The following is a 15964-nucleotide window of genomic DNA, read 5'->3' as shown; positions in this document are numbered from 1 at the left end:
ACATGGATAAAGAAGAAATGTCAAATAGACAGGAGACCCTGGCAGGTGAGTTCAGAGAAGACAGAGGGAAGCAGAAACCAGAGACTGAGACCAATATGATTTGAAAAATAAAATGACCAGACAACAAAAAGGTACAAAAAATTATTTTATTTTCAATGTTGTGAATATAACTATGTTGAATTTGGAATGTACATCTTGCCAGAGTTGATTTTAAACATGGCTGGGGTCCAGGACAGAAATCTAGGAAAGGACCCCAAAGTCCATTACCAGGCTGCATCTTCAGCTTCCAGCAGTCAGGCTTTCTCTGGCCAGGGAACCAGGCACAATTGACCTAGTTGCAGCCCCTAACACCATCCCTGGCATGTGCTGTCTTTATATTTTGCCCAGGAGGAAATGCGTTTCTTTCATGTTTCTCTGGTGTTGTACTACATGCAAGGTCTGGTTTCTTGGGGTTTCTGTTTAATTTATATTTCTAGAGTTTGTGGTCACTTATTCTGTATTTGACATTTGTGTTCTCTGTGCGTGAGTGAAGTATTCTGTTAACATGACGTTTCTATGTAGCATTCTGTTGTAATTTGGCTTGTTCAGCTTTCCTCGTATTTTAGGGCCCCACTATAATATTTAATGCACTTCCTTTTCATAGGTAGGATTCTTGTTTTTGGAAGTTAGGGTTGGCATTGTAGATTTGCTGTGGGTTCTCAGTGACTTTTGTTTTATAGATTTTTTTAAAAATTAATTTATTGAGATTACACTAGAAACCAAAATTTCTTTGTATGATGAGTTTTATGGGGAAATGTCCTTGCTGTGCTCTTTATCCATTGTTGGTGGAGGGCCAGGAGGTCCTCTGGATGCAGAATGTGTTTGGCTTCAATACCATATGTGTGTTGGAGGACCATGGCTCAATGGGGCTGATGTGCAGTCTATTGTACTGCCCTTAGCTCTCAATTGGCCTGCAGCCACTGAAGCCTGCACTGCTACCCTCATTAAGGTTATGGGGAGCATGGTAGGGACAGAGCATGGGTGCATCAGGTTTCTGTTTTTTCTCTTTCAAAATAGTTGTAGTGCCCACCCATCCAACCTGTTGGCCCACCCAAAAATTGCCTTCTGGCTACGCCACTGCTTGGTACTCTGATCTCATCCCATGGTTTTCAGTATCATCTTTACACTGATGACTTCCAGATCTACCTCTCCACACCAGAAATCTCAGCCGAAATGCAGGCCAAAGTATCAGCCTGCCTGTCTGACATTGCTGCCTGGATGTCTCAGTGCCATCTGAAACTAAACATGACCAAGACTGAGCTTCTTATCTTTCCCCCTAAACCAACCTCTCCTCCTCCCCCATTCTCTATTTCTGTGGATAACACTCTCATCCTTCCTGTCTCATCAGCTCGTAACCTTGGAGTCATCTTCAACTCCTCTGCACATATTGAGCAGACTGCTAAAACCTGTCGTTTCTTTCTCTATAATATCAGCAAAATTCGCCCTTTACTTTCTGAGCACACTACTAGAACCCTCATCCACACTCTTATCACCTCTCGCTTAGACTATTGCAACTTGCTTCTCACAGGTCTCCCACTTAGCCATCTCTCTCCTCTTCAATCTGTTCAAAATTCTGCTGCAGGACTAATATTCCGCCAGTGTCGTTATGCTCATATTAGCCCTCTCCTCAAGTCACTTCACTGGCTTTCTTTCCATTTCCGCATACAGTTCAAACTCCTTTTATTGATCTATAAGTGCATTCACTCTGCAGCTCCTCAGTACCTCTCCACTCTCATCTCTCCCTACATTCCTCCCCGGGAACTCCGTTCACTGAGTAAATCTCTCTTTTCCTTGTCATCAAGCAGATGAAGCCATTACGTATGGTTTGTGTCCATCAATCAGCAGGGGGAGATAGAGAGCACTCAACTTTTCACAGTGCCTCATGGCCAGCCAGCTCCACTGCCTCTTTAGTATTCTCTATCTCACCAAGCAGGGTGGCTGCAGCTTCTTCGAGCTCCATCAGAAATCTGCCCTGGGGGTGGCTCCTGGCTTGCTAGTTGTTAGCCGGGGTGTCAGAGGCTATAGCAGCTTCACTTTGAAGGCACATAGGTTAGCCCTTTCCCTGTCCTTTCCCACTCAGTGGATGCAGGCACATTGGTTTGCCTTTCCCACTCATCTGAGCCTCCGGAGTTCTTATTACCTCTGCTTTCCTCATAGCGTTTAAAAAAAAAAAAATGGAACAGAGGCTTTCCTTTGATTCTTCTATGGGACCGGAGCTGTGATACTCGGTCCGGTGAGGTAAGAGTGTTTTCTAACTCCTCCGGGGTGGGCCCGCGATCGGGGCGTTTTTGGCGCGAAACCGCCATTTTGAATTTTTCCGCCGTCTTCGGCGATGGCTGCAGAGAATGTAAAGCGCTGTTCCCAGTGTAGCAAGCGCAAATCAGCAGCGGGGCTCTGTAAATCGTGCTGTACAGGTGTAACAGCCAGCCCGAGCATGACTAGCGATGATTCTTCCCGCTCAGAGCTGGCAGCGGACACCATTTTGAATTCTCCGCATGGCGCAGCCTCCGTGGAGACGGAGAGCCCGGGGGGGGGGGGGGGGGGGTCCTCGAATTGTGGATATTCAGGGATCTGGGTGCCTAGGGCGAGTTTTGTTTTCTCCCCTGATTTTGTGTTGTTGTTGCATAAAGCATACATGCTGAAAATAGCTCTCCCTCAAGGGTCGTCTGAGGCCCCTTCTATTGTTCCCCCCCCCCCCCCCCCCCCCCCCCGGTGGTTTCTGGCCTGGGACTGCCCGCTGAGGCTATTTTCCCTGATAATTGGCATAAAGAAAAGCGTAGAAGGGCTAATTCCCCTTCAGATTGTGGTGCACCTCCTTTTCCCCCCATGGTCGGGCTGTGAGGATTTGGAGAGTTCTGGCAGGCCTTCGTGGTCTGATGAGCCAGAGTCAGGTGCAGAATTACCACAGGATCTGGATGATCCCTCTGCGGTGAAGGTTTTCCACTGTGATGAGCTGCCAGCGCTTATTTCAGATGGCCTACAGGTCCTTTCTGTTGAAGAGCCCGACAGTGGCACGGCCTCCTCTGTGAATCCTAGGATGGCTAGTACCAAAAAGCCTGCTCGAGCCTTTTCCTTTGCATGACTTCATCCAAGAGCTTATTTCCGCTCAGTGGGCTGACCCCGAGGGACTTGAAAGTTTCCAGGGCTATGGGGCAATTATACCCTCTGCGTGAGGAGTATTTGGCTCGCTTTGCAATGCCTAAAGTAAATGCCCTAGTCACTGCGGTGACAAAGAGAACTACCCTCCCTGTGGAAGGAGGAGTTGCCCTGAAGGATATACAAGACCGTAGGCTGGAAGCAGCACTTAAACAGTCCTTTGAAATTGCAGGTCTTACTGTTTGGGCGTCTGCAGGCAGTTGTTATGGTGCTAGAGCCTGCCAACAGCCCGGAGATGGAGCGGAGCCCTTCTCGGTTGTGGCTCCGTGGCTGGAGTCGGCCTTGTCTTTTTTGGCTGATGCCCTTTATGATATTGTCAGAGCTTCGGCTAAACAAATGGCAATAGCAGTGGCGGCTTGCCGTCTTATTTGGCTACGACATTGGGCAGTGGACATGGCCTCTAAGCAAAGGTTGGTGAAGTTGCCCTTTCAAGGCCTTCTATTTGGTGAGGAGTTGGAAAAAAATTGTTAAAGGCCTGGGAGATCCTAAACCCCAGCGCTTGCCCGAAGATAGGCCGAGGCCTTCCTCCAAGGGCCAGGTGGTCCACTCCTCTTATAGACCTCGCTTCCATGAAGCTAGAAGGTACTGCCCGGGGCGTTCTACTGGGGTCACTTCCCGTGCCCGTTTTTCAGCAGAGGAACTCCTTTCGCTCGAACAAGCGTTCCGCAGCCACCGGCTCTAGGCCTGGAGTTCAGGGGCGACCCTCTCAATGATGGTGTGCCGGCCCCCTCCTCGCTTCCTGTCATCGGAGGACGTCTTTCCATCTTTGCCTAGGAGTGGGCCAATATTTCCTCAGATCAGTGGGTTCTGGACCTGATCAGAGATGGCTACAGAATAGAATTCAACGCCCCAGTAAGAGACGTGTTTGTGGAGTCCCGATGCGGTTCTGCTGCCAAATGGGCGGCGGTAGAGGAGACTTTGCAAGGTCTGATTCAGTTAGTGTGTCCCCGGTACCTCCCGCCGAACACGGGTACGGCCGATACTCCATCTACTTTGTGGTGCCGTGAAAAGGTGGGTCTTTTCGCCCTATTCTGGACTTAAAAGAATTAAACAAGTCCCTGAGAGTGTGGCATTTCTACATGGAAACCCTGCGCTCCGTCATTGCTGCGGTACAGCCAGGATAGTTTCTCACGTCTCTAGACCTGAAAGAAGCTTACTTGCACATACCAATTTGGCCCCCCGCACCAGAAGTTTCTGAAGTTTGCGGTGTTGGGAAAACATTTCCAGTTCCGGGCCTTGCCTTTTGGCCTCGCCACAGCTCCCCGAACCTTTTCAAAGGTAATGGTGGTAGTAGCTACTTTGCTCAGGCGAGAAGGTATCAGGGTTCACCCGTACCTAGATGACTGGCTCATCAGAGCAGACTCTGTAACAGAGAGCTATTAAGCTACAGCCAGAGTGGTCTCAGTACTTCAATTTCTAGGCTGGGTCGTCAATATGGCCAAAAGTCACCTGACCCCCTCGCAATCTCTAGAATATTTGGGGGCCAGGTTCGACACAGCCTGCTCCTGAGGATGCCCCGCCCGCGAGCTTGGGACATTGTCCAGCTGCTGGGATCGATGACAGCCACATTGGAAGTGGTGCCTGGGCGAGAGCGCACCTGAGACTTCTACAGTATTCCCTACTTCAAAGATGGTCTCCAGTTTCTCAGGATTATCAATGCAGACTTTCTTGGCTCCCTGCGGCCCGACTCAGCATGGAGTGGTGGTTCTCAGACAGCATGCTGCGGCGAGGAATGCTGCTGGCGCTCCCCGATTGGTGTCTAGTAGTGACAGATGCCAGCCTGAAGGGCTGGGGTGCATATTGCAAGGGGAAGCATGCCCAGGGTCTATGGACACCCAAGGAGTCGGAGTGGTCCATCAACCGCCTGGAGTTGAAAGCGGTGTTTCAGGTGGTTGATGGTGCACCACAATCTGAAGGGGAATTAGCCCTTCTACGCTTTTCTGACCCTGGAAGGATTGGCTGTCAGAGTGATGTTGGACAACACGACAGCAGTGGCCTACATAAATCGACAAGGCGGCACTCAGTGCAGAGCACTGGCCGCGCAGGCCGAACAGATTTGCCACTGGGCTGAGCTGCAGCTTCAGTTTCTGTTGGCAGCTCACATTGCAGGTCAGAGCAACGTGCAAGTCGATTATCAGATCGATCCAGCAGAATGGGAACTAGCAGACAAAGTATTCCTGCAGATATGTGCCAAATGGGGCAAGCTCGTGATGGATCTTATGTTGACAAGTTCAAATGCCAAAGTCCCGTGCTTCTTCAGCAGACGGAGAGATCCTCGCTCGGCCGGGTTGGATGCCTTGACTCAGGCTTGGCCTCCGGGCCTACTGTATGTGTTCGCTCTGTGGCCCTTGATAGGGCGGGTGCTCCTGCGGATTCGGCTGCACCCGGGAGAAGTGGTCCTCATCGCCCCGGATTGGCCCAGGAGGCCTTGGTATGCGGACCTCCGACAGATGCTAGTGGAGGCTCCCCTTCCTTTACCTCTGGTACCGAACCTGTTGTCACAGGGCCCGGTAGCCATGGAGGACGCCTGCCACTTTGGTCTTATGGCATGGCGATTGAGAGGGCGCAATTGAGGGACAAAGGCTATTCAAACACAGTCATTTCTACTCTCCTGCAGGCCCGCAAGCGTTCCACTTCGGTGGCTTATGCCAGGATTTGGCGCCAGTTTGAGTCTTGGTGTGCTTCAAAAGCGATCACACCCATGCGGGCTCCTGTCTCGCCGATTCTGGACTTTTTGCAGGATGGTGTACAAATAGGCTTGGCTTATAATTCCCTGCGGGTGCAAGTGGCAGCATTGGCCTCCCTTCGTGGTAAGGTTGAAGGCGTGTCTTTAGCTGCTCATCCAGATGTGGCACGGTTTCTTAGTGGGGTGCTTTGGCTCCGGCCTTCCGTGCGAGCACCCTGTCCAGCTTGGAACCTGGGGTTAGTTTTGAAGGCCCTGCAGGCTTCTCCTTTTGAGCCGCTTCGGCGAGCATCGGAGAAAGATTTGACACTAAAGGCCGTTTTTCTTGTGGCCATTACTTCGGCGAGACGGGTGTCAGAGCTCCAGGCGCTGTCCTGTAGAGCCCCATTTCTGCAATTCTCAGAGTCCGGGGTCACGGTTCGGACCGTGCCTTCCTTCATGCCTAAGGTGGTTTCAGCGTTTCACCTAAACCAGCCTATTTTCTTGCCCTCCTTTGATAAGGAGGAGTTTCCAGAATCTTTTGGGCAGTTGCACCTGTTGGATGTGCGCAGGACTCTGCTGCAGTATCTGCGAGTTAGTATCTCTTTCAGGATCTATGATCATCTGTTTGTTTTGCTTTCAGGTCCTTGCAGAGGGTCTCCAGCGTCTAAAGCCACTATTGCCCGCTGGCTCAAAGAAACTATCTTTTCAGCTTATCTGCTTGCCGGCCGGTCTCCACCTGTAGCCTTTAAGGCGCATTCTACCAGAGCGATTTCTTCCTCTTGGGCTGAAACTGGAGCACTCTCTCGTCAAGAGATATGCAGTGCAGCAACATAGGCTTCTAAGCTCTCTTTTGCCCGACATTACAGGCTGGATGTGGCTGCTAGGAGGGATGCGCGTTTTGGAGCACAAGTGCTAGCGCGTGGTGTGACCTGTTCCCACCCTATATAGGGATTGCTTTGTTACATCCCATACGTAATGGCTTCATCTGCTTGATGACAAGGAAGGGAAAATTAGGTTCTTACCTTGGTAATTTTGTTTCCTTTAGTCATAGCAGATGAAGCCATGAGCCCTCCCTGTATGATTGTCTGTATGCTGTGAATCTGTTTCAGGTTCTGTTCTTGTTTCCTGAAGTTCCTTCCTTGGGAGAAAGTTGGAAAACAATCTTCAGGATTCATGTTCACTTATAGGAGGATGAGTCCATTCTGTCCAGTTTGTTTTGGAGGATGAGTTTATTCCCTCCAGGAGGTTACGTGTATCCCCTCCAGTTATACAATAAGGAGGACGTGTTTATTCCCTCCAGGAGGATGTGTTCATTCCCGCCTTTTGAGTTCATGCCCTTGTTAAGGGGCCATCGTTCGCTGTGAGGAAAGTTCATGTTATTCCCATTGCGGTTTGCCATACTGCTTTGGAAGCTTCAAATACTGAAGAGGCAGTGGAGCTGGCTGGCCATGAGGCACTGTGAAAAGTTGAGTGCTCTCTATCTCCCCCTGCTGGTTGTTGGACACAACCCATACATAATGGCTTCATTTGCTATGACTAAAGGAAAGAAAATTACCAAGGTAAGAACCTAATTTTCCCATCTGCACCCTTCTCCTCCACTGCTAACTCCAGACTTCGTTCCTTTTATCTTGCTGCACCATATACCTGGAGTAGACTTCCTGAGTCGGTACGTCAAGCTCCATCTCTGGCCGTCTTCAAATCTAAGCTAAAAGCCCACCTTTTTCATGTTGCTTTTAACTCCTAACCCTTATTTTATCATCCTCACTTTAATATTCCCTTATCTCTTGTTTGTCCTAATTAGATTGTAAGCTCTGTCGAGCAGGGACTCTCTTCATGTTCAAATGTACAGCGCTGCGTTTGTCTAGTAGCACTTTAGAAATGATTATTAGTAGTAGTATCGTGTGTGGGGGGGGGGGAGGGGAGACAGACCTCCTCCCTTTGTCTTAAATGTGGATGGGACGCTAACTCCTTTTATCACTCATTTTGGCTTTGCCCTAAAGTATAGGCTTTTTGGGTGAATATTAGACGATATCCCACCCCCAATCACAGATATTATCTATCGGGTACAGTAGAACAGTTCTAATTGGATAAGCTGGGGGCCTACAGAGGCCAGCACAGGAGCCACACCATGTTATTTTGCAAGATGTTTGATGGTGAATAAGTGCATTCTGCAGTATTGAATTTCTCCTGAACCTCTGAAATTTTGGCATTGGAGGAATCAATTACATTGGTCACCTGGGAGGCTAGAGATGCAAAGGGCTCGCCTAAACGTAAAAAGCAATTTTTGTTGGTTTGGGAGCCTTATTTGCAAACTCTCCACCCATGAGATCGAGGCTTGATCATTAATATGTTGTAAGCATATGTTTTGTCAAGACATTGTGTATGTTTTGTTTTCCTTCACAGGGGTGGGGGAATGTTTCTGTTTTATTTAGTATTTTGGCACGGAGGGTCATAAGAGTACAGACCCTCGGCGGCAGTTTTGGTAAAATTCTCTGAATTGGATTAGGGGGGTGAGGAAGGGAAGGTTGGCGGGTGTGGAGGAGGGGGGGGGGGTGAGGAAGGGAAGGTTGGAGGGTGTGGAGGAGAGGGTGGGTATTCTTGTTTGTCAGGTTGTACAACATGTTAATTTGTTGATCTGTCTCATTTATTCAAAAAAGCTGTTACTTTTGTTGTTTTAGTACCTTTGTTCAATAAAATTGTATAAACAGCAATATTAAAGCTGTTGCACCTGTATCATTTCAAAGAAGTTTGACTTGACTCATACAGAACAAGCTGGGGTGATATCTCTCCTATTGGCCAGAAGCTAGCAAGTACAGATGAAAGGGCAACATTTTTGTAACAGTTTTACTGGGAAATACTTAACAATAGAGCTTCATATTTGCATTCTATTAAAAAAATAAATGTTCATATTTGTTTTGGTAGTATTTAGTGTTTCATGCTTGATTATGAAATTCTAAAGTTTGGACAAATGTGTGACCAGGTGTGTAGTGCTGATTTTTCTGAAGACCAACACGATACAAGTTCTCACAACACGGATGACATCTCTAATAACTAAGCCGAACACAGGAAATGCTACTCCAGCTAGATTCTGCTGCTGTTATGCGGTACTGCTTTAGTCTTCGTTTTTCTGTGGAGCTGGTTAGATGTGTTTCTAAGTCTCGTGTTATTTTTCTAGTGACTTTCTTTCGACTAGCTAATATTTTTTGTGAGGATTTTTTTTTTTCTCTTGTAAAGTTCTGTTACTGTCATACGGGACTTTTCCTATTTGATCAAAAAAGCTAAAAACTCAAGTTTCCTTTCATTTTTCACATTAGGCTTGGTATAGATCTTGTTACATTAGGCTTGGTAGATCTTGTTAGATGTCTAACTTGTGGCCCGGTAATTTCTCTGGGGTTTATATTTAATTGATAACGCATCCCCCCCCCCCCAAAAAAAAAAAAGAATTCTCCTAGCAGCTTTGAAAAGTGTGCCCAGTGCAACAGGATCATACCCATTATGGAAACCCATACTTTTGGTGCCTGCAGTGCCTAGGGGTCCCTCTGTGATTCATCTTGCTGTAAATAATTTTCATAGATATCTGTGGTTGAGGAAAAGGTATGAACACATTTTTGGCACAGATGTCTGGTCCATCGAAACATCTTCATGAGTGGTGGAACTGTAACAGCTACTGGAGATGCTTGAGCATTGAAGTGTCTCAATTACCCTTGACAAATGAGCATTTAGTAGAGGCCATCAGGACTGGTCATCATTTGGCATTGCAACTTTGAATGTGACATTGTGAACACAGGTTGCTAGCATCCTCCTAATGCCCAAAACATGAGGACCGCTCATTCTCTGTGACGTCAGGCAGTTTATCAGCTGAGACCGGTATCCAATACTATTTGAGTGTCTCGGGAAGATATGGCTATACTTGCTGCTCTCTCTCCATGCCTTTTTGATAGTAGTAGTCTTCAAGGAGCATCTTATGAAGTTTGAGGAACAGATGAGAATGTCTTTGATGTGATACTGCAGCTTTGCTATTTTCTATTTTGAGGCATCCATCCAGTCCTTGATCTGTGCACTACCTGCAGGGGAAGGTGCCAACCGAAGACCTTAAAGGGTCTTGGATCAGGTTGGCCTATTGGGAAAGGAAACTTTGCTGGTGCAGCAAAGTTTTTTTGGTGGCCTGATGGTGATGTCAATAGGTTTACATAGGCAAAGACTTAGACTTTTTTTTTGTGGAATATGTTTCTGTTTTAGATTGAGTACTCCTGGGATTCTGACTATAATCTAGGCATTTTCTCTGAAGAGGGTTCACCTGGTTTACTGTCTGATTCTCCTCACCTCATGAGAGAGAAAAATCCTCAGTGGAGAAGCTCTTATTCATTAATTTTGTGAGGGTTTTCAGCATGGCAAATGTTGAGAATTCTAGGCCACAGGGCCTCAACAGTACATGTTGCATGTCTGGTATGTCTGAATTTAAGAATAGCTCAATATACCCAGATCACTGGAAAGCTCAAATACACAATTTTTGTCACTGGTCCTTGGAAGTCTGTCCTGGTGGACAAATAAATCCAGTCTGTCTAAATTTCTCCAGTTCAAGCAATGTTAATGGCCAGATGCATCCAAACTAGGATGGGGAGCCCATGTAGATGAAGTTTCTTCTGGGAGGATCAAATCCCCTGAGCGTGAAACCTATCAGATAACGTCCTGGAATTGAGAGTAATATAGAATGTCTAAAGGCTTTCAGAGATTAGTTGGCCAACAAAATTGTTTTAATTCAGACTAAAAATCAAGCAGCTGTGTTCTATATCAACAAGCAGGGAGGAATCTGATATTACCTCTTAAGTTACTGTAAGGATTTAGAACTAGGCCTTTCTCATGGATTGACCCTCAGGGCCACATGTTTGGTGGGCAAGGGCAACTGTCTTGCAGACAAACTGAGCCACGTTTTACAACTATACAAATGGTCTTTGGATGAGGTAGGGTACCTCCTTGTTAAATCTCTTTGCCATTCCTTGCAACAGGTCCCTCACTTATCCTCCAGGGTAGGGGGTACATGGCAAACTAGCCTCTGATGCTTTCCCCAAGAATTGGAGAGGAGGACTTCTGTACATAAATCCTCTTATGTCTTATAGTAAAAACTCTTCTGAAACTGAAGACCTAGAACTATGATTCTCGTAGCCCTTTACTGGGTAAGGCAGATCTAGTTCTCCTTTCTGGAACTTTCCGCAAGAAGACCCAAGAGACTGGAGCTTTTTGCAACACTGATCACACAGGTTCTGGGAACAGTGGTGCATCTCAACAAGAGTCCCTAGCCCTTGCAGCATGGATGTTGAAAGAGTAACTTGTGACTTCCATGAATCTGCTGGACTGTATGTGAGAAATTCCATGAGATGATCATGCAGTTTTTTTTTCTTAATGGGTTTGCATTCTGGTGTGAGGAAGAGATCCTTAGATATTTTTTTCCTGTCCCACCAACCGCCCCCCCCCCCCCCCCCCCCCCCCCCACAAACGAACACACACCTGCCTGTATATCTTCTACATCTGAGTTGGGTTTAAAAACTAATTCAATTAAGGTACACCTTAGAGCAATTGGCATATCGTATGATTATCATGTACTAGTAAAAAAGGTCCATTTCTGACACAAATGAAATGGGCGCTAGCAAGGTTTTCTTCAGAGAGTGTGTGTGAGAGTGATTGTGTGTGAGAGAGAAAGTGAATGTGCGAGTGTGTCTGTGTGAGAGAGAGAGAGTGTGTGTGTGTGAGCATGAGAGTGTGTGCCAGGGCCCCCCTTCCCTCCCAGTTCCAGGGTCGTCCACCCCTCCCTCCCTCCGTGTTCCAGGGTTGTTGTCCCCCTCCTTGCCTCCGAGTTCCAGGGTCGTCCCCCTCCCTGCCTCCCTCAGAGTTTCAAGGTCCCCTCCCTCCCCTGCATTCATCCATATGCAGGCAGCGTCCTCTGTGCCCTGCCCCCTCCATCCATCCATGTGCAGCATCTCTCCCCTGCCCCCTCCACCTCCCTCCGAGTTCCATTGTCCCCCTCCCTCCCAGTTCCAGGGTCCCATGGAACTGGGAGGGTGGGGGGATATGAGAACGTTGGAGGAGTGACATCAGCAGGTGGTTACAATCCCAGTGACACACATTAGAATGTTGGAGGAGTGATGTCAGCAGGTGGTTACGATCCCAGTGAGACACATTGGAATGTTGGAGGAGCAAATTATTAGATGACATTTATATCCCACATTATCCTAAAAAGGCTCAAATTCAATATGGATTAAATAGACAAGGAATGAATTACAGCAGTTGTAACACTGTAAGACGTAATGATGAGGTTTAACAGGTTAACAGTTAAGCTGCAACGATGTACAAATTAATAGTGTCATAATGCAGAAGAAAGATAAGATTGTCAACTAGTTAGATCGATCTAAATACTTAGACTAATGAATTTTGAAATGTAAAGAGAAGTTTTTAGCATTTTTTGAAATTGCATGCAATTAGGATGAAATGTAAAAGATTTTGGGAGAGTTCCACTGTAGGTGAAGCCTGCAGAAAGTGCCTATTTATAAACAGTTTTAAAGTTTGGCAGGCGGAGTCTAAGAAAATCCCTATCTCCAAGGAAAGCATTGCATGAAGGTAGTTCTATTAAATGTTGCATATGGTCTAGAGCCAACCCATGTAGTATTTGAAAGATAAAAGGTACAATGCTTGAACAAGCCCCTGGCTTAATGGGGAGCCAGTGCAATCTTATTAGCTTTTTACCAAAACTAATTTTTTTAAAGTATAGATTAGAATGGTGAGGACAGTTTTTGGTACTATAAGAGGGTCTGAAACCTTATTGGGATTTATGCAAGAGTGAAAAAGATGAGATATTCCATAAGCTGGGCTGTAACTATACCTTCCATGACTTTAGTTAGTTGGGGTATGGATACCACTGGCCTATAGCTAGTGACATTAATTGATATGGGGCTTCTTTAGAAGCCCCCTGCAGTTTCATGGGACCTCAATATTGTGTTAACCCAGCTGATGAAAGCTATTTTTTGAGTCACCTATCACTTGAAATACCTAACCTGGAATATCTTTATTCTTAGTGGTGGTGGTGGTCACTTCAGCTTGCAATGGTGAGTTCCAGGTAATTGATCCACCGTAAACTACTTTGAAAAATTTTGTGTAAGAATTTCTATTCCACTTATATTCCAAGCTAAGTAGAATAAAACATAACATATAACTGCAATATTCATATACAGTACAAAAACTTATAGCCAATGGGGACAAAAACTACTACTCAGAAAGGAAGCTGCCTTTATCTATTCTCATCTGTATAGACAAAAAGTGCCCTTAACCAAATGTTTGAGTAAACAATGTTGCTTTTGAAATCAGAGGTATCGGACAAGTCTCAGGCCGCTCGGTGTCTTATTTCGTTCTAGTGGACCTACAGTAGAGAGACTGCTGGTACTTGTTTCTGCAAAGTGAATTTTAGACAATGAAGGAATTGATAGATGTTGCATACCTTCTAATCTTAGGGCCCTACTTGGCTTTAAAATATTTAGTACAGATGTCATGTAGTATGGCATTGTGCCTGGAATGCTCATTTAGTTAAGGTTGTAACTTTAAATTTGATCCTAAATCTTACAGAAAGCCCATGTAGAGCCTTACGACAAGGTGTGTTATGATGGCATTGTGATTTTTCTTTGATTTATTGAGAATAGTGTATTCCGGATACCAATTGTACAGCAGCGTTCTGAACTAATTGAATGGCCTTTAGGTGGGATGGTGAGGTACACAAATAGCACAAATTACAGTAGTCTGTATTTGTGTAGTATTGTGTATTACAGTAGTAGTAGTTCTGCATACACATACTAAAATTCTTTTTGAAAGTCATGTCTGAGTTCCATCTTAATCAGCCAGTTGTCTTGCCAATATTTTCTTTTCCAGATCTCATGTTCTCAAAGATGAAAACACACTGCACATTCTGGATTGCAATAAAGCACTTGCTATCTATCTGGAGTGGAATAAAACCCATAGAAAGTCCACCCTGTTTTTCTTCTTCAGCCCTAACAGGATGGGGCCTTAGGCAGATGTACTCTTTCATTGTATATGTCTAGGCAGTTGTGACTTGAGTCATAGAAACGGAGAAAAATGTAGACAAAGACCATATGGCTTATCCAGTCTGCCCATTCATGTCATCTAATCTCCCTATCATTCCTTTAGAGATCCTATTCACTTGTCCTAAGCTCTGTGGAATTCAGATACTGTTTTCATCCCCACTTCCATCAGGAGGCCTTTCCATGAATTCACCACCCTTTCCATGAAGTATTTCCTCAGTCATGTCAGAGCTATGGTGGCATCTGTTTCCCACTTGAGGTAAACTTCTGTGAAGGAGACTTGAGAGCTGCAGCATGAAATCTGTTCATGCATTCATTACTGTTGGGAATAAGACTCGCATTGAATTGGTCCTCCAGAATCTGTTTGCAGATTAGAATCCAACGCCATTCCCCTTTACTCCATTTCTTTCAGTTCTAGGCTGCAGCCTTTATAAGTAAAGGTAAAATACTCAAAAGGCTTGTTGGTTTTGGTGGCGATCTTGGTGTCTTCCTATTGGCAGCACCTTTAGTTGTAGTATTCCCCTTTCTGGTGGAGGCAACCTGTAACCAGGGAATCCCACGTTGTAAGGACTTGCACAGTAACTTGATTTTCTCTGAGGACAAGCAGGATAGCAAGTGCTTGTGGAATTTTATTTTATTACAAGATTTCAAAATAGACTGAAGCAGTCCCACATGTCGGTAGCAGGTGAGAAGTATCACACATGTGCAGTGAGCCTACTCAGAAGTTTATAGAAACTCTAAGCTGGAGTAGTATTTCTGTGTTGAGCTCCATTGGTCACATCACCCGTGTTGGAAAGACTTGTATCCATGGTGAACATTTGCCACAGGTAAGTAACTTGATTTTTAGGAACAGACGGAGCTAATGTGATATCTTTAAAACTCTCCCAGGCACTAGAATTTTTACTATTAAGTTCCAAAACTGTGTCCTGTAACTGAAGACAAAATAAACTTACCAAAATTTCATGTATGTTTATTCTAGGCTGAGTATGAATTTATCAGCTCTGGTCTCTACCTTGTAGTTTTGCTGCACTTGTGCGAGCAGCGCTTTTCTGACATACTGGGAGCTGCAAGTGATGCAAGCACAAGAGTTCGTGTAAGTATGTTTGTTAGCTTTGTTTAAGAGGGAAAGAGGATGGAATTTGATATACTGCCTTTCTGTGGTTACAATCAAAGTGGTTTACATATTATATACAGGTACTTATTTTGTACCCAGGGCAGTGGATAGTTAAGTGGCTTGCCCAGAGTCACAAGGAGCTGCAGTGGGAATCGAATCCAGTTTGCTTGGTTCTTAGGCCACTGAAAACATCATGTTTTGTCAACCAATACAGTTGTAGGCCTGTATTGCTATTGCTGTTTGTTCTTTTGACACAGGATGAATCAGCCACACAAATGGGTGAGATCTTATAGCCAACACAAGTGTTTTGTAAGCTCATAGAAACCAAGTGTTTTGTTTTTTTCTGAATATGTGCAGGAGCTGTGTGTGTCAACTTCACACACGTTTCCCCAGTCTCTGTACTAACTGCTAGATGTGACTTGGCTGTGTTCATCTTATTTCCTGTTTTTGTGTTTTTCATCATGCTCCACTGTCACCTCTGCCACACAAAAATTAATTTTGCAGCATCAAAATTGAGTTGGTTTGTGTGTGTTCTGTTGGCTTCAAATGAGCCCCAGTGGGCACAGAGTGGCAGCCTTGAATACTCACTGGCATTGCCTAGGGCCTTTCAGTACTGTACCAGGTTGTCCCTGAGGGCCAGAAGGCACAGAACGTACAAGAGAACTTCATTTTTCCCTTTCATGCTCTCCTACATCACTGAAGAAGAAAACAAAGCCATCTAGTGCATACTCCTCAAGAGACCCTTCTAGACGTGATTACAAAAGATGATAGCACCTCCTCCTTTAGCACAGATTGCTAAGTAATACATCCAGTAAAATCTTTCTTCTAGGATCAGAGAGCAGACACACAAATATATCAAGCTGGAATTATTCCTTAGCTTACTGGTTCACGTAACAGTTATGGTTCACA

The 15964-nt window shown here is 45.6% G+C and overlaps 1 protein-coding gene across 1 annotated transcript in view; it reads left to right on the top strand.

Annotated features, from left to right (window-relative positions):
• MARCHF7 (membrane associated ring-CH-type finger 7) overlaps positions 1 to 15964 on the top strand; it is a 125958-nt gene that overhangs the window by 92853 nt on the left and 17141 nt on the right. Inside the window, exon 9 of the mRNA XM_030208827.1 lies at positions 14921 to 15034. Within this exon, the coding sequence (XP_030064687.1) occupies positions 14921 to 15034 (114 nt within the window). The remainder of the gene's footprint in view (positions 1 to 14920; positions 15035 to 15964) is intronic.

The sequence above is a fragment of the Microcaecilia unicolor genome, chromosome 7 (assembly GCF_901765095.1).
Source record: "Microcaecilia unicolor chromosome 7, aMicUni1.1, whole genome shotgun sequence".
NCBI lineage: Eukaryota > Metazoa > Chordata > Amphibia > Gymnophiona > Siphonopidae > Microcaecilia > Microcaecilia unicolor.
The sequence above is the reverse complement of the archived record's forward strand: the minus strand, read 5'-3'. Positions and strand labels throughout refer to the sequence as shown.